Source organism: Simochromis diagramma, unplaced genomic scaffold (assembly GCF_900408965.1).
Source record: "Simochromis diagramma unplaced genomic scaffold, fSimDia1.1 OVJJ01000457.1, whole genome shotgun sequence".
NCBI lineage: Eukaryota > Metazoa > Chordata > Actinopteri > Cichliformes > Cichlidae > Simochromis > Simochromis diagramma.
In genome coordinates this window covers 1450505-1469746 of record NW_024387277.1, presented here as the reverse complement: position 1 = coordinate 1469746, position 19242 = coordinate 1450505, and the positions used below count along the sequence as shown (strand labels likewise).

Here is a 19242-nt window from a genome sequence, read left to right as displayed (position 1 = left end):
TTGAATGAAAACACATTTTTCCTTCTGTATCCGAGATTCAACTAACGGACAGACACTCCTTTCCAGCACCTTGGCATAGACTTTCTAGCAGAGGCTGAGGAGTGTGATCCTTCTACAGTTGTAGCACACCCTCTGTTCCCCTTCTTGATAATGGGAACCACCACACCAGTCTGTTAATCCAGAAGTACCCTGATCTCCATTGTTGAGGCGTGTTGACCAAAACAGCCCTAAAACATCCAGAGCCTTCGGGAACTCAGGGTGAACCTCATCCACCCCAGGGACCCTGCCACTAAGTTGTTTTTTAACTGCCTCAGTGACCTTACTCCCGGTGATGAACAGGTCATTTCCATCATCCCCTGATTCTGCTTCCTCTGTGGAAGACGTATCAATAACAATAACATATAATAGGGAAAACTTGATAAAAATGGTAGGTACCAGATCTTTTAAGGTTAGGATTAGGGTTAAAACTGAGTTTAAAAGAGCTGAAAGAGTTCATTCTTCAGATAAAAGGTAGAAATACAGATTGTATAGACAGACTGTATAGTATATAGCTAGTTATTTTATAACACTATAGCACTAGTACAGACCCTCCATTTGACAATGTCAGCGTTGACCTCAGCGTAGACAAATGGTACATCATACTTGACGTCTGTGTCACCACGTAGGATAGCGTTGACTGGGGCTGGACCACAGCAGAATACACCTGGAGCAGCAAAAGCAAAGTCTGACTTTTACAAATGTAACAAAAACGTTTTTAAAGAACCAACAAAATAATTGTTTGTACTTCTCATTGGAATCATTATTTTGTGCATCTGTCTCAGTGAATTCATTTCTAAACAAAAACTAAATAGTTTTTACCTTCACTTTCTTCCTGTGGAGTGGGATCCAAGACCTGCCAGCCATCATAAATATCACCTTTCATGAGGTCTGGTCGTTTCATCCATCCCTCCACCCACACATGGAAGTTCCTGCACAAGAAAGGTAAACTTTCCAGTTTATATCGCAGACGTTTTTAAATTGCATAATCTAATAGCTCTGTCTGTGTGAAAATATATCATTAGTATTATCAATATGTAACTTTAACAGACGTTCGTGTTCCTTTTCAAGTCAGGCCTCAAAACTCAAACAGCAAGAAAACAATAATAAAGGTTTCAGTTTACTTGCACATCTGAATGACTGTCTGAATGTCTTACCAGACACTTTCGGAGGCCTCCTTGCTACGGACTCCACAGTCATTATAATATTCATCAATAGTCAGGCTACTGTTTGAGTCGTGACCAGATTGAAAGTTGGTGACGACACGGCATGGAATACCAAAGAATCGCATCACTGAAATCACAGACAACAAAATGATCAAGTCAAATGACGTCTCGGTCTTGATTAAAGTTCATGGCGACACTGTCCTACACATAAACAACACAGTATTCGCAGTACCTGTACACATTACGGCAGCGAACACCCAGCACTGTCCGTACTTAACAGGATTGCAGCGGTTTTGAAACCAGCGCTGAAGGATGCTAACGCTGCTAGTCCAGCGGGTGGGGCTGCATCCATCACTATAGTTTCCATCCCAGCGTCCCACTAGTACACCTTCATCATCACTGGAGTTGATCTGCAAATCAGACAAATGCTGCGTTCTTGCTCATCCATTGGTTGCACAAGAGTAAATTTGGTTTATATTATTATTATTATTGTTACAACAGGTAGCATTAAAAACTTAACTTGTAAGTTTTTAAATGAAGTGTTAAATGTAGATTGTAATGTATGTAAATTTAGGTCCTACCATTGCACTGATCACACGGCTAACATAGATGGGGTTATAACGAGCAGATGTGTCACCAGCTGGGTCTTCTCTGTGTTCAAGGTTGGCATCCAATATTTTGAGACAAATGTCCACCATTTCCTCCTCGAACTGGGTAAGAAGCACAAGTTAGAGCTACAGTACCAATTGCAGGAAATAATTTATTATTAATTTGGCTGTCAGATTAGGGATCTTTGTCATGAATTTGTGACCAGTCAGAAGCTCAAACACCACTTTTGTTATGACACGGTGTATCAAATATTTTTCAAATTAAACGGTAAACTTTAATGTTCTTAATTCTCTTGTAGAAAAATAAAACTAATGTGGATTTCAAACAGAATATGTTACTGGTGCGTATTGCTGCATGATTATTATTTTGGACCAACATCAATAATTTTAAGTTTTACATCGAAAATTATTAACAATTGCCTTCCAGTGACTGCATCATGGAAACATCAATATTGTTAGTCTGATAAAAGAAGTCACCTGTAATCAACAGAAAAATAACAATATCATGTTAGAGTCAAATTGTTAAATGTTGTCATTGTGTTACTTAAATTTGTAAGTCTTAGTTCAAACTGTATGATCAAAGACATTCCTTTGTCTCTGACCACCTCTCCAGCCTGTTAAATGGTGGGTGAGGCTGTAGTGTTTTATTATAGGGACATCTATGTGAGGGTTTTGTTTTCTTGGTTAGTAAGCTTCCTGCTTTTATTACCCTTTTGGTAAGCAGGAGGTCACACAAACGCACCCCCAAACACAAACACACACACTCACATGCATACACACACACATTCTCTCACATGCATACACACACATACATACACGTGCTTACACGTGCACACACATACACACATAGTGCCTTATCTTTTAGAACCATAGGGGGCTTTTACAATGGGTGGTGCTTGTGTGTACTGTAACTGTTTTCAATAAAAGGCAGCAAGGAAGGCTGTTTATTTGATGCTGGCTAGGAGACAGGTGAGGAGCGTTTAGCTCCAAGACCTGGTTCCGACCAGCCTCCCTTGCTAGCATGTAAAACCCGGTTCCGTCATTGTCTTGCTTTCTTCATGAGGAATAAGTCTCTAAACCAGCGGGGCCTGTGGAACATTCAATTTTGCGTAACCTTCAGAATACTGGCCAAATATGGCAGCATAAGCATGGCAGCACTCTGGTGCTGACCTGTCCAAAGATCCAGGGCCGTGAGCCTATGTAGTCTGATGTTCCTGCGTAGACGGTTCCCCCTTCATTCATCACATATTCCTGTCTTTCTCCTTCATCAGGGAGATACACCCAGTCACCTGCAGACACATGCAAATATAATGCAAGCATCTTTAGCAATTTTATTAGCACACTGACTCAGCTTCTATGGTAAGTTCATATATCAAAAACACAACAAAAACCTCTATCTATAGATAATAACTTCTATTAGTTACAGATTGTCTGTCATTTTTCTTTTTCTTTTGTTTTACTTATCAGGACTAAAACACTGTTTCTCACCAGAGCACCAGGGGTTGAAGAGCACCACCAAGGTTCCCAGACTGATTGTTTTACCATCTGTTCTTGCAGACAGGGAGTATTTCCCCACAGGAGCATGAATTGGTGGGGTCAAGGAGAGGGCCACAATGCCCTTATCCAGCACAGCACTCCTGTCAACCTCATACCTCCATATTGCTTTGGCATCAGTGGTATACCTGGGAGACGGGTTACCAAACTGAGAACGTGTTCCATGTCTTTCTGATGGAGCAGGACCTGACGTAAGGAAGAAGTGGGGAAGAGCACTTGTTACACTTCAGCGATCAGTCAGTTTTATTTTGTTGTTTTCTTCAAAAAACTCTACTTAACCGCTTTACTTCCACCAGGTCACTGACGACTATGATTAGGCAATGGCTGTTAACCAGAGCCTAACCATAATAGACTGTCAATAAGCTGGAGTATATAAAAAGGATATGTTGTAGAGTTACACGTGTGTTATGTTAATTGTTGAGTTCAAATATAATGTTATTTAACTCCTGTATGGACACTTTACCATATTAAGAACTTTTAAACACTATATTGTAATATATTTATTTATCAGTGCACTATTTTAATGTTTTGAAGCATGTGATGTGATGACAAACAGTGTGGCAGAAAGATTGGCTTTTAAAACCAGTTCAAGTGGCTACCTGTCTCCACAGTGAGCAGGAGTGTGTCCCCAACACTGAATGGCTGAGCCATTTCCAGGGTCAGCAGGAAGGGCTGGCCCCGCCTAACAATCAGCTGATTTCTTGAAATTTCAATGGTGCGATGAGCAGTGTTGTTAGTCACGCAGTGAAAATTCACCTTTTTAATTTCTGCAACAAAAAACACAACATGAGCACAAATGTAATTATCTTAGAGAGCCACAAAAGCAACTATAAGTATGACATGAAAAGCCTTTGTTAACTGGCAAGCTTGAAGTTTTACAGGAAGTTATAATTCAGAAATGGTAGTGATGGCATTTTAGTCACAGGTTTCCTATCTTACTGTTTTTAACTCTTCTAGGATTCAAAAATATTCAAATTATCTCAAAAATATCTCAGTTTTGATCATAAATTCCTCTGCAATGACCTCTTTTTAAGTTGTTATTTATTTAAGTTGTTAGTGCCCCTTTCACATATTAAGGGCTTTTGAAAACTGTGAAAACATGAACATTTGTAAAAGATTTAATAATTTTCAAGTGTTTTCAAACATCTGTGAGAACAAAATGATTTTTTTTTAGAGATTCAATGATTAGCAATCAATATTCACTAATTACTAAATTCCACTTTTAAATCAACCCCGGTGAACTTTCATTTCTCCCGTTACCACCAACTGGTCGGAGCACATAGCTGTCCCTCCCTGATCCTGGTTCTACTGGTGGTTTGACCTTAAGTAGTTGGTGTACGGCTGGTTTGGTGATATGGTTGTTTGTCGTCTGGTATTCATTCTCAGAATATCAAACTCATCTGGATTCTTGTCTGACTGCAAACTTTAACTGTCAGGAAAAATCTCTGAAAAAGTGAAAATGTAGCAGACACCACGCCTATGGCTTTAAGCCTGATGCCCTCCAGATAAACACCTGCTGGTGAAAGCCAAGCACAAAAGGCTTCAATCAATTTTTTTTTATCAATGCATCTTTTTCTCTTGGTGGACTAATAATACAGTAGTACTGTGTGAAAGCATTGAGCTACCTGTAGTTTCTTTATGTTTAGCTAGGAAAAAGGGAAATATGTGCATAGAATTGTGTGCAAACGTACATGGAAATAGACGATATACTGCAAAAAGAGTTTGGACAACTTTAATGACCTTGAACATCAACACAGCCTGCAATCTTTTTTATAATGTCTCCAAATAGTGTTCAGGAATATCTCTTCGAGCTTCTTGAAAGACAAGCTCTTTTTTGTATGCTGGCTGCCTTTTGTCCTGTTCTTTGTCATCACACTGCATTGGTAGTACATTATGAATAATTGGGCCTCATTTGCTAACATTCTTACCCTGTGCAAAAAATGAAAATAAATAAAAAAAATCCCAGCACACAAAAATACTGTCAGATTTATGAAACATGCGTACCCATATATTTTGTTCTCAGCACAGTGCATATGTCATAAATTTAAATTGCTTGGAACCAATAGCTTTGTTACATATGTACACTGCCCCACCCCAATTTCTAAACTAAAAATAGGCCACGACATAAAAATACTGTCAGATTTATGAAATTTTTGTTTTCACCCTCGTGTGTATGTCAATAAATCAGAATTGTTTGGAACCAACAGCCTTGTTGAGATAAGATAAGAGATCATGGAATATGTTTCAATTGACAAATGTTTCATGGTCACAGCTGCAGTGATGCAGATGTGACCATGTGACCATGTGCTGGTCTGTTGTGGTGAAGAGAGAGCTCAGTGTCAAAGTAAAGCTGTTGATTTACTGGTTGATCTGACCAGTGGTCACCAGCTTTGTGTAGTGGCTGAAAGAAGTCTTCCAAAGGGTGGCTGTGCTTTCTCTAAGTGATAATATTTAGTTTTCTTTATATGCTTTTTGTTGTAATTCTGAGCATTTTGTGGTTTATAGTGTTTTGACAATAACAACAATAACTGTAGTTAATATTGTTATTATTATTAAAAATAGTAGTAGTACTTAATTTTAAAGACTCGTGTTTAAATTCCTGAGGCAGCCAGGCTGCCGTTTGTTTTTTTTTCATAACTCCAAAAATGCCAACATCAATGGTTAAAATGCAGCCCCACATCATGACAGAACCTCCAAGATCTCTCCTCTGTACTGATGAAAATTTTAACCAAAAATGTAAAATGTGGATTATATTTCCACATTTTATGTAATTTCAGACAAACTGTATCTGTTCCAAATGTACTGTCATTTATATATATTGATAATTCAATTATATAAATATATAATTTCTACTCACTGTTCGCCATCGTCTCAGTTATTGGAGGAATCACAGCAGTTTCAGGTTTGGAAAGCAACAGCTCGGCTCTGAAAACGGAGTAGAGAATTCTGTAGCCTCCTGCCTTTTAAAGACCCAAAGATACAGGCTGTGACCTACTTAATGACAAAAAAATTCTTGTTGAAACAGGTTGTTGAAAAGACATCTTTCTTTCAAAAAATGTGGTCAAACAATCTGTTTCAGGAGGAATGTTTTCTACAGTTTGTTGGGCAAGTTTTTTCAAAGAGAGACATTTTCCACTTTCTTTGCTTCACCTGGAGGTGTTGTTATTTATTTTGCACAGGGTAGGAACGTTTCCATGCAAATGTTAGCAAATGAGGCCCAATTATTCCTAAAGAACAAGACAAAAGGCAGCCAGCATACAAAAAACTGCTTTGAAAACTAGACATTATAAGAAAAATTGCAGGCTGCGTTTGCACACAATTCAATGCACATATTTCCCTTTTTCCTAGCTAAACATAAAGAAACTACAGGTAGCTCAATGCTTTCACACAGTACTACTGTATTATTAGTCCACCAAGAGAAAAAAAAAAGACACATTGATTAAAAAAAACTGAATTGAAGCCTTTTGTGCTCGGCTTTAATCAGCAGGTGTTTATCTGGAGGGCAAAAGCTTTAAAGCCATAGGTGTGGTGTCTGCTACATTTTCACTTTTTCAGAGATTTTTCCCGATAGTTAAAGTATGCAGTCAGACAAGAATCCAGATGAGTTTGATATTCTAAGAATGAATACCAGACGACAAACAACCATATCACCAAACCAGCTCAGCTAGTTCTACTTAAACAGATAAACTTTAGTTTTAGTTATTAACAAACTGTCAGTGTGATGAGTTGAGAGTTAATACAAATCAATTGAATTGAATTTTTAAAAATTTTATTTCATTTTATTTTCATATTGTCAAAATTAAGGCACTTTATACTTTACACGCTTTATATTGAAAGGTAAAGAGCCTATAAAACAGAGTGGAGAAAAAAAAACAACAACAAGCAGACAACCCCCTATGAGCAAGCACTTGGTGACAGTAGTAAGTAGGTCAGATCCTGTAATTATATATTTTAAAAAGGCATATAAAGGAAAACAAAATACTATCACTTAGGGAAAGCACAGGGGACGTATCGACCAGTAAATCAACAGCTTTACTTTTATGCTGAGCTCTGTCTTCACCACAACAGACCGGTGCGACATCTGCATCACTGCAGCTGTGACCATGAAGCATTTGTCAACTGAAACATATTCCATGATCTCTTGTCTTATCTTGTCTCTCATCTCACCACTTTCTTTGCTTCACCTGGAAATAAACGTGTTGTTATACAGAGAAACTGCTGTGGGGCAGTATACAGATTCTACAAGGCTGTTGGTTCCAAACAATTCTGATTTATTGACATACACACGAGGGTGAAAACAAAAATTTCATAAATCTGACAGTATTTTTATGTCGTGGCCTATTTTTAGTTTTACTCTTTGCACAGGATAAGAACGTTCCCACGCAAATGTTACCAAATGTGGCCCAATTATTCCTAACACACTACCAATGCAGTGTGTTGACAAAGAACAGGACAAAAGGCAAAAAAGAGATTTGAATGTCTTTCAAGAAGCTTGAAGAGATATTCCTGAACACTACTTGGAGACATTTATATTGCAGGCTGTGTTGATGTTCAAGGTCATTAGAGTTGTGCAAACTCTTTTTGCAGTATATCGTCTATTTCCATGTACGTTTGCACACAATTCAATGCACATATTTCCCTTTTTCCTAGCTAAACATAAAGAAACTACAGGTAGCTCAATGCTTTCACACAGTACTACTGTATTATTAGTCCACCAAGAGAAAAAGATGCATTGATAAGAAAAATTGATTGAAGCCTTTTGTGCTTGGCTTTCACCAGCAGGTGTTTATCTGGAGGGCATCAGGCTTAAAGCCATAGGCGTGGTGTCTGCTACATTTTCACTTTTTCAGAGATTTTTCCTGACAGTTAAAGTTTGCAGTCAGACAAGAATCCAGGTGAGTTTGATATTCTGAGAATGAATACCAGACGACAAACAACCATATCACCAAACCAGCTCAGCTAGTTCTACTTAAACAGAAAAACTTTCGTTTTAATTGCTGTCCAACTGTCAATGAAATGAACTGAGAATTAATACAAATTAAGTACAACTGAATTTTATTAAATTTAACAATTTTTAGTTCAGTTTGTATCTATTTTTATATTGCCAATCATAACAACTATCATCTTAAGGTCAAACCACCAGTAGAACCAGGATCGGGGAGGGGCAGCTATGTGCTCTGACCAGTTGGTGTTGACAGGAGAAATGAAAGTTCACCGGGGTTGATTTAAAAGTGGAATTTAGTAATTTGTGAATATTGATTGCTCAGCAGTGATTGACTTTCCAGACACCTCATTTACCGCTTAGTCTCACTTGCAAGTATGAGATTATCCTCATCTAGAAAGAAAATAAAGCAGAAGTTAAGGTGGGTCTAACTTGTGAAGTCACCATACACCGTTTTTAGGTCTTGCATTCATTATGTTTCAAAAAGTAAGGCAATGACAGTCAAAATGCTCAGGGGCATAAAAGGGGTTAATGTGTGTTTGATAAGGGAATGCTTTACACCACTATCACTTTCCCATGCTGTCAAACTCAGTACTGACATCATTACTCTAGTCCAGGGGTCTGCAACCTTTAACACCCAAAGAGCCACTTGGACCCGGTTTCCACGCAAAAGAAAACACTGGGAGCCGCAAATACTTTTTAACATTTAAAATGCAGATAACGCTGTATATATTGGGTTTTTTTTACCTTTATGCTTTGTATGAACAACTAAAGTAAGTAAAGTTTATTTATTAAGCGCTTTTCACAGACAGGCAGTCACAAAGCGCTGTACACAAATATTAAAATAAACAATACAATCAATAGACATTATACACAATGTAAAAGATCAAATGTAAATAATGTAAAGAATATAAAATATGTAGATCAACAAAAGGCTTGTTTGAACAGAAAAGTTTTTAACTGCTTTTTAAAAGAATCCACAGAGCAAATAAGGTGTGTTGCTTATGAAATCCATGAAGTGCTACAGAGAAAATTACATTTTATTTATGTAATGAACACATTTTGAACTCTTAAAGAAATATAACAAAAGGAAAGACACCCAGCTGAACTAAAACTATGCTGCTAAAAAAGAAAAATAGATATTTGCAAAATTCTGCCTAAATATGTTTTTTACCTGATAAATGTGTGTGGCGGGGCGTGGTCTGCAGCACCGCTGCAGGGGATGCGGACGCACCTGAGCGGCACCTGCAATCACGCCTCGCCCCCTTAACGTCTGTGCTATCTGTGCTGTTGTGTTGGTGTGTGTCGAGCTGTGAGCTGCAAAGCTACAGCCGGCTGTATGCGTACAGCAACCATGTGTGAAAAGTGGTCAATAAAGAGATGTATATTTTTATATTTCAATATCACAATAATCTAACAATTTAGAACTACACGTTAAAAAAGAACTAACATAAATAAAATACACTTCAGCTAAATACTTCTAATTTATTTTCCCAAACCACGCGGAGCCGCACTATAAGGACTAAAGAGCCACAGGTTGCCGATCCCTGCTCTAGTCCAATCTTCTTCTCGCCCATCTGCTTTGAGAATCAGCCTTCACTTTGCATGCTTTAAATATCAATGCTCTTTGTCATGCTCCCTTTCAGATTCTTATTCATGCAACCCACCTCTAATTATCAAATAGATTAATTAATTTCTCTACCTCAAGAAATCATGTTGAATACTGATGTCTATCAAAAGCATCTGATGTGCACCATCCAGATGCTTTGTACTTTTGACCTCCTATGGATGGAAAAGCCCCCCCCCCAACAATACTTGCTTTTTAAAGATGTATGCTGCACAATCATTCCTCCCTGGAAAAATAACATTTCAAATAAACCCTTAGTATCCCCAAATTCAGGCCCTTGATAAGTGGATGTAAATGGGCTCACCTGTCTGGCCTCCACTTTGTGCCCTTCCCACACACAACAGTCTTTCACCTACAAATACTCATACCCAGTAAATCAAAAAAGCTGAAACATGGAAATAAACAAACACCTATACAAACACACAGCCACACTTAGCTCTATTTTAAAATCAACAGACAAAAATGAGCATTGCCACACCTCCACTGGATATCATTAGTCTCCTTTATGTTTCCCCCCAATGAACGACAGCTCTTCCTGATTTTTGTGAAGCTCTAATTTAAGCTGGTGTTTTCTTTTTAATACTTGAAATGACTGCTTAATTATTTACTGATCAATAGTTATCCAAAACTGCATTTTGTAGTCTGGTTTCTCCTACAAAACACAACAAAACATTACCAGCCCACAAAGCCACATGAACAAGCAGCATAGCGCAACAAATTCAATTCAAATCATATGAGACTTATTTGTCACCTACATCAACAATTATGTTGATAAATTACGTAATAACTACAGCAGAAGACTGACCTTTGTGGAAATGCTTGGAGCAGACTAACATGTGAGCTGGAGTGTTCTGGGACGTTATATTTGGTCTTAGAATGGCTGCAATCCAGGCCATCCGTCGGCTCCTTGTTACTTCGGAAAACATGGCTTAAACAATTTCTCTTCCACGACGTAATCCGATAACAACTGATCTCTTTACCCGTCGGCTTCCCGTGGCTGACATGCAACCGGCTATTGCAGTTAATAATACAACAGCTTCTTGCCATTCTTTGTCTTTCTTTTTATTGCTGTGTGACTGTTTTCATGTGAAGCCTGTGTGCCCACTCGTACCCACAATCCTTTGCGGTTTTACGTCACATTTTCAATCTCTATAGAGATTGAAAATGTGACGTCATTCAGGGGTAAAACCGCAAAGGATTCTGGGAAGTCGTGGCAAGAGGTACTAGCGCACACAGGCTTTCAATTGAAATCGGTTACACAGCGATAAAAAGAAGCAAAAAATGGCAAGAAGCTGTTGTATTATTATCTGCAATAGCCGGTCGCATGTCAGCCACGGGAAGCCGACGGGTAAAGAGATCAGTTGATATCAGATTACGTCGTTGAAGAGAAATTGTTCAAGCCATGTTTCCAAAGTAACAAAGAGCCGACGGATGGCCATCAGCCCATCTGCCAGGTCTTAGTTTGCTTCCACAGGGGGTGGGGAGTGTCTGTAGTCGGTGATTTCCTGCAGGCCCCTCTACACTGACGCAGGGTTGTTGGCTGAGAGCCGTTCTTTTAGCTTCTGGGAGTAGATCCTTTTGGCTGCTTTGATCTCCCTGGTCAGTGTGTTCCTGGCCTGCTTGTACAGGGCCCTGTCACCACAATCAGTGCAGTCAAAACAGTCCTACAGTTCCTGCTTTGCTGCGTTAGTCCACTTCTTCACAGTTTTGACTATAGGAGTGTTGTGCAGAATCCCCGCTGATGCTACACCCCTGAAAAAGGGGGGGGAAAGAATCACGAGAGTTGATTATGACTTGCGTCTCTCGTGCAGTCGTTTATTGCAGTGAGGAGAATGCTACAAAAGCCCCTATAGGAGATTAGAGACACTACAAATCGATCCCAGAATAGGCTTACTAGCCAATCAGTGATGTATAGATTGCAGTTCTCTTAAGTAACATGAAAGCCATTAATATAAGATGAAAAAAATAACCTCTTAACCATTTTCTTACCATATTTACATTATTTTTGTCTTTACATTAACTAATATGAATTTGTATTAACTGAACAGTTTTATATGCAGTAGTCCTTCAACAGTAGTCCTTCAACCTGTCACACTGATGTACAGGGTGGGCCATTTATATGGATACACCGTAATAACATGGGGATGGTTGGTGATATTAAAGTCCTGTTTGTGGCACATTAGTATATGTGAGGGGGCAAACTCCTCAAGATGGGTGGTGACCATGGTGGCCAATTAGAAGTCAGCAATCTTGGATACAACTTTTGTTTTTTTCCATAGGAAGAGGGTCATGTGACACATCAAACTTATTGGTAATGTCACAAGAAAAACAATGGTGTGCTTGGTTTCAACATAACTTTCAATGTAACTTCAACACCAGGAGACCAAGGCGATAAATGGCCAGGACATTAAACTGAGGCTCAAGCTGAGCAGTAAGGATCACACCAATAAGGTGTTGTCTGTCCGTGTCAACGCTCAGGCCATGAGGTACACTGGCAATCCAGCGGACAACATCCTGAACAAAGTGCAGCACGTGACACTTCTGTCTGGACAAGGTCTGCAGTTCTTATCTTACAATTTTATTCAGCATTGTAATTTATTTGAAAAAAAAGAAATGATAGATTTCTATGATTTGAGGCTGCTACTTCAAACTGCACCCCAAGTCTCAGAAATGAAAGAAATTAGAAAGAAACAAGAAATTAAAGTTTCCTGATGATACCATGAATCTCTGGATCAGTTCTCACATTCCTGCCTCTCACTGTATGTCCTACAGATGTGGCCATACCTATCCAGATCCCCTTTGCAGATTACAGTAAATATATGGTGAACTGCGACAGCATAAAGGTTTCAGCAGTGGCCAGTGACAGTGATGAATACTACCAGACTGAGACCAACATCACCCTAGAGCAACCAGTCATCTCCATGAAGGTCATTAAAATCCTAATTTTGTGTGTAATATAAGGAAGTGTGTGATTTTATAACACAGGAAGTGAAAGCAGATTCAAACTAATGTCATTACTTGGTAACAAAGTATGTGTTCATGGTATACGGTAGACTGGCTGTGTCGCATGGCCTTACAACGATAACTGCTGATTGGTTATTTGACAGTCAAAAAAAGCTTCACCTGAACTCAGTTGATGAACAGGTTCTATGAGATTCTGAAAATTCTGGACTTTGTTCTATAATTTGCTGCACATTAATGCTGTACTATATCTGTGCTTCTTTTAGGTTTTGTATCCAGTCCATGTGAACCGTGAAATGACATTGGAGGTGGAATTTAAAAACCCGCTCAATGAGAGGCTGAGAAACTGCTCCCTGACAGTCATTGGATGTGGCCTTTTTAAATCAGACTATATACAAAGGTCAGTACTGAGACTTAACATACAATCTAACTCATTACAATCACAGGGTATAAGGAACAATGTGATTGTCTGGAGCTAATGATAATATTTCCCATCTTCAACCAGATGCTTTTTGTGAAACAGTAATTTGCTTTCTATGTGAGAGTTACAAAAACAAATATTGATTCTAGTCAGATTTAATTTCATCATCTCAGCAGTTCAATAATACTGGTTAAAAAAAACCTCTTTATTTTCCTTGTACTCTGCCAGTTCACTCATTTTCATTTGGTTTAATATTGATGTTAATGCAGTAACCTCATTATGTAAAATATCTTTAAAACAACACCTTTAAACCATAAACTATTGATGCTTGTGTAAAGATGAAACAAATTCATGGAAATTTTCTTGTAACTTTAACTTATTTAATTCAAGCCATCGTTTGTCTGCCACGTGTCTGATATGTTGCCACAGAGAAAGAATTAATCTTCAAAAAGGAAATAACGAGAGAAATAATCCATTAACTACTCATTTTTGTATACGTAGCCTTTTGTTTTGATTAAAGTTGTGTTTCAAAGAATTGAAGTGGCCACAAAAGACTTTCAGATTTTGATTCATGCTGCATATTTTAGTGCTCTAAACAAATCTAAATTTTCTTTTTTCCTCCAGTCTTCAAAAGAAAAGAAACATTTCTAACTTACAGTGCTATGTTGTTGGTAGTGCCACCAAGTGTTGTTCACCAATAAATAGTTCCAGCTCACAATTCCATTTTGCATAAAGATAAAAATAAAAAGAAACAGTATGTTAATCCTAATTACTGCTTACAGACTGCTTTTGTAAAGAGTTTAGCTAAAGCTAGGCAACAGTTTTCCTTTATTTCCCCCCCAAGCTAAGTTGGCTTAAATAGCCTAGGTTCTCATCCAAACACGGCTTGAAGTAAAATAAAAAAATTAATAATGTTTTTCTATTTACAGTGACCTGGGTGAGGTAGAGCCAAAGGCCACACTGAAGCTCAAGATTACCACGACTCCCTACAGAGCTGGACTGAAGACCGTGGTTGCTGACTTCGACTGCAGCAGCTTCAGAGACATAAAGAGCTCCTGCATCGTTGACGTTAAACCATGAAGCTCTGGTTTCATTTACAGCTCCCTGTGTGTTTCTGTTTCTTTATTTAGTTTAAACTGGGATAGATTAATCTACTACACCTTGTTATAACTATCATCCACAGTAACGTTACTATCCATAGTCAAGGTTTTGTTTGTTTTTTTCCACTGGCTGGGATATAATCAAGTAGATTTTTTATTTCAAAGATGCAAACTGCCCAACATTTTCGGGGATATGCTTTGGGACTAACAGTTACCATAATTAATAATTAATGAGTAATGTAATCATTTTAATAAAAGAAGAGGGAGAAAAACGATTTCCTGATATTGCTTTGTAGCTTTTCTCTGTTTGTGCATTAATTATTATTGGGTTTAAATGATTGTGGGAAAATTATGAAGCTGTATTTTGAAACATGTTATAAACATTTATCTCATCTCTGTAACAAATTTGAATATAACGGTGATGAACCGAAACAACATTTTAGGCTGGAAATTTCACTCCAGATTATACAACTAAAAGCTTGAGAGGGAAATGATCCACATTAGCAGAATAAAAAAAATATTATGGAAATATTCTGGTGAGCAACAATTTGATCCCAGTGCTGTTTATGGACAGTCCAGTGCTAATAACAAATTATTGTCCTTTGAATGCAAATATCATATCTGTAGTTACCATTTAAAAAAAAAAAAAAAAAAAAAAAAATGCATATTTAAATTCAAAGACCTCTGTGTGTAATCAAATACTCAAAAACAATGTAATGGGATATATTAAAGGTAACAACAAATAAAAACAGTGTTTCTCTTTATTGTCTTATATACACTCCTAATTCCCAGGATACATTCATGGCCTGTTCTGGGAACATCACTTTTTCCATAGTTTAATTAAAAATTAACAAACTGTGATGACGTTTCACTCAAACGCAAGTTTTTTTTTCTTTAAGGCTAGTACAACAATTTATCTGTTGGTAACCAATTAAAATAAAATATATTTTTGTCTTTGTCATGGTTTGCAGAGTGGCAGGCAGGAGGTAGGACCCAAAAGCAGGATTCATAAACGGGGAGTAAACTCAAAACTAGTGATGTGACGTTCTGTATCGAGGCTTCAAAGCTTGTGTCGAGTAATGGAGGGGGCGTTTCCGTGATGCGCGTATTGTGGCTTGCTTCATTTATGGGAGGAGCTGAAAATGATGACGTCCGAAGCCTCGCTGCCCGGCTGTACCACGTGACTGGTTCAGGAAGTGGTTCAAACTTTGCCACAAGCTATGACAGCGATATAAACCCCTCAGACTCCATTCAAAATGTGGGTGTTTAGAGAGAGTTGGAGACCGTTTGGAGAGAGTTGGAGGGTTTAGGAGAGTGAGGAGAGAAAGTCAGGAGAGAATGGAGCCAGCTAAGAAGAGGAGGATGTCCTCCCCTGTGTGGGAACATTTTGATCTTATATCTCCCAACAAGGTATGTAAATTTCTACAGAAGATTTATTTTCATAATACTGATGGTGCAATAAAATTTATGTTAAGCTGTCTGGTGAAGTGTTTGCTATGTGCCAGGGAGCTGGGATATAACAACAACACCTCATCCATGCTTAGGCACTACAGAGCTTTGCATGAGAATAAGGGGAACACCGATTGTGGAGCAAGACCAGGTGAGCCATCAAATGCCATGATAATATAGCATGCAGTAATGCAGACCTTCCCAAAGTGCAGAGCCATTGCAGGGGGGCACGGCATGAAAAGGGAAAAAAACCAAAAACAACGATGCTTGGACACTGCTAGCATGGGGCGGCCACAGAAACGCAAAGCAGGAGATGGCGCATAGCTGAATATGTTTCCAAACCAACTTCATTCTAAGCCAAAGACTAGAAAATATGGTGAAGCATGTCTGCCCTTTGGTTTCACCTGCACAAGTGCCAAGGTACGTCTCCCCTGCAAAATTGGTTTTCCCTTCGTCGGGAGCAGCGCTGGGCTCTCCAAATCACGGGCAAACAGTGTCCCGCATTCTTGATTTAGTTCACAAACACTTGTTGTAATGACTAACTACTTTTTTTTTTTTTTTTTTTTTTGCCTGTCCCATTTGGTTCTTTAGCCATCAGAATTGTTGTCTGAAGACCAACAAGGATACCCAATGGATTTACTTTGCCAAATGGATCATCGTGGCATTGCCGTATTGGTCCATTTGGTCGACCTTTGTTTTTATTATTTATTATATTTTATTTTCAAATGTTACAGACGGGACAGACATGAGTGAGGGATAGGAAAGGGAGAAAGAGAGGAAGGAAAAGAAAAACAGAAGGGGAGAGGGACAGTGAGAAAGGGGGGGAGAAAAAAAAAAATCTCCTGGATCACCTGTTGAGAGAAGAATAGAAAACAAGCAAAAAAAAAAAAAAAAAACCTACCTAAAAACATACTAAACACAACCCCATCGCATTAATCTAGCTAAGTGTAAACAGCAGTAAATACTAAATATTCAATGTTGTTGTGCAGCACGCAGGACAGACAGCGCACAATGTGCTTTGAAGTAGCAGCCAAGAAAGGTGTAATTTAAGTCTACGAGCAGTGAACACGCATGTGCACACCTATGTGGATCAGCGCGCTTGTATTCAAATGGTTTCCACATGTAATGGTCTGCAAGAGGATGTAGGGAGCCATAGCCCCGTCCCCCAGGGCATGAAGCAGGCATGGAGGAGATCCATGACTAACTACTCCTGACATTTTGGAGATGTTAGCTCTTTATACAGTAAAGTTACAGCGGGATACAAATAACATCAGGCTGCTCCTGCCACGATTTGTTCCCCCTGTCTAAATCACGGACAAACAGTATCCGACAGCTGTTTATGTTTTTAAAACCCATTTTGCACAGAGAGGCATTTTTTGACAAATGCATTGATAGCAATGTCAAATATTATTACACAGGAAAAAAAACAACTACACGTAAAATAATCACACTGTGACGCCTCTGCCTTTGTAAATAGAGGGACAGTAACTGCGTGTGTAAATGTTCTATCCTCACTTATATAAGTTAGCACTTACATACCTGTGTACCCCTGCCTCATCTGTGCCCTGTGAGAGAGTGTTTTCAAAAGCAGGGGAAATATTGTCCAAAAAAAGAAATCGCCTACGACCTGCCACAGTGGAGAAACTGTTGTTTTTAAATAAAAACCAATGATGTGTCCCCTAAAGACTAATCACTGTCCATACCTCAATGTTACAAAAGCACAACCACTGTCCAAACCCCAACCACACCTCACAGTAAATGATCATTTCTATTTTTAGCATTTCCAAATAATCATTTTCCATACTGCCAGCATAAATATACACAGTATACTGCCATCACTACAATATAGATGTTTTACACACTCCTTTTGTTGTTGACATTTACAGGCTGTGTGCAAAAGGCCACACTCTTCAAATTCATGCCAACTAATATTTTTACATCCAGTAGATGTCCTACTAGAGCAAATGAAGCTTCAAGAAGCTTTGTGCTGGGGTGAACCAATTGGATGAAAAGCTTCAGTGCTTCATGAAGCGTCATCTGCCCATCACTACTCAAAACGGCAGATTTATTGCTGGAACATTTCAAAAGATGAATACAACAAACTAAACTAGGATCTAGAAAATCAAAACAGGCAACAAGGAAACAAACCTGGAACTGAGCTCTAGGCAGGAACACAAGGGAAACACAACAGTGAGGGTACATGATGGTGTGACGTGACAACAGACAGAAGAAAACACAGGGCTTAAATACTCAAGGGAGTAACGAAGGAATCAGACACAGGAGGAGAGCACAGCTGGGATCAATCACACATAACGAGACATGGGGGAAGCAAAACTGAAAACATTAACAAAGGACGGGAGACTATCAAAGTAAAACAGGAGATGAAGACTAGACAAGGAAACATCACCAGACCCAGTACCGTGACTGTACTCTTTATTCCCAGCCTGCATTCATGGCCTTATCTGGGAACATCTCTTTTTCCAAGGAAAATCACATAGTTAAATTGAACATTAACAAACTGTGATAAGGTTTCACAAGTTTTTTCTTCAAGGCTAGTGCAACAATTTATCTGTTGGTAACCCATTACAATAAAATATCAAAAACACGTGTTAGTCCATTTTCAGTACACTCTGATAACAGCATGTTTACGGGAAATACAGACCTCCCACGCTGTCAAACTGTCAAAATTGTCTGTATGTCTCATTGTGCTCATATGCCTTGAATTCAAGCTCTTAAAAACATGATTTGGGGATTCTTTTGACTAAATAGTCAGATAAAACATAGTATACAGGGCTCTAGACTAACTTTTTGCCATGGTTGCACTGGTGCGCCTAAAAATAAAATTTAGGCGCACCAGCACAAAAGTTAGGCGTACCCAAATTTTTTAACTGCATTACTTAACACCGCAGTTTTACATGTTCACGTTTTTTTGATTTGTAAATGATTAACTAACAACCTTTCAAAATGATTAACTTGACACCCCCTTTGCTGCCCAAATTAACAGCAGCTCCATCAGCCCCCATAGCAATGATTTTATCCAACCAGTTACTGCACTGGTCCCCAAGAGCAGCAAATGCTTTCTTTGAGGCAGCATAAATTCCTAAACAAATTTTAAAAAATACCATTTACTTATCAGATCAAGAGTTTACAATGCAGTCTTTTTCAGTTTGAGTTTCTATATTCATGTATTATTGCTATGTTTAATTTTCAATGATAAGAATATGCTAGAAATGGTTAATTCAGTAACACGACGTAATATTATTAATCATATACATAGGCTACGTGACATGACATGGCTTACCTTGGGCATGGGCATGCTGGACCTCAATGTGTCCAATCAGTATATTCGCTGGTCTTCCTTTTTGCAAGATACGAGCG

The 19242-nt window shown here is 38.5% G+C and overlaps 2 protein-coding genes across 3 annotated transcripts in view; one reads left to right on the top strand and one right to left on the bottom strand.

Moving 5' to 3' along the window:
• LOC120715719 (protein-glutamine gamma-glutamyltransferase E-like) overlaps positions 1 to 15050 on the top strand; it is a 17659-nt gene extending 2609 nt beyond the window's left edge. Inside the window, exons 3-6 of the mRNA XM_040002812.1 lie at positions 12313 to 12487; positions 12706 to 12860; positions 13161 to 13294; positions 14245 to 15050. Coding sequence (XP_039858746.1) covers positions 12313 to 12487; positions 12706 to 12860; positions 13161 to 13294; positions 14245 to 14395 — 615 coding nt within the window. The 3' untranslated portion in view covers positions 14396 to 15050. The remainder of the gene's footprint in view (positions 1 to 12312; positions 12488 to 12705; positions 12861 to 13160; positions 13295 to 14244) is intronic.
• LOC120715717 (protein-glutamine gamma-glutamyltransferase 2-like) overlaps positions 1 to 19242 on the bottom strand; it is a 51089-nt gene that overhangs the window by 9765 nt on the left and 22082 nt on the right. Inside the window, exons 1-9 of one of the 2 annotated variants that reach the window (XM_040002809.1) lie at positions 6222 to 6322; positions 3964 to 4131; positions 3299 to 3550; positions 2981 to 3099; positions 1784 to 1912; positions 1435 to 1612; positions 1194 to 1329; positions 859 to 968; positions 588 to 703 (exon numbers count right to left, since the gene is read on the bottom strand). In XM_040002809.1, coding sequence (XP_039858743.1) covers positions 588 to 703; positions 859 to 968; positions 1194 to 1329; positions 1435 to 1612; positions 1784 to 1912; positions 2981 to 3099; positions 3299 to 3550; positions 3964 to 4131; positions 6222 to 6231 — 1218 coding nt within the window. In that variant the 5' untranslated portion in view covers positions 6232 to 6322. Of the gene's footprint in view, positions 1 to 587; positions 704 to 858; positions 969 to 1193; positions 1330 to 1434; positions 1613 to 1783; positions 1913 to 2980; positions 3100 to 3298; positions 3551 to 3963; positions 4132 to 6221; positions 6323 to 19242 lie in introns of those variants that run through there. The other variant, XM_040002808.1, reaches the window with a different exon arrangement.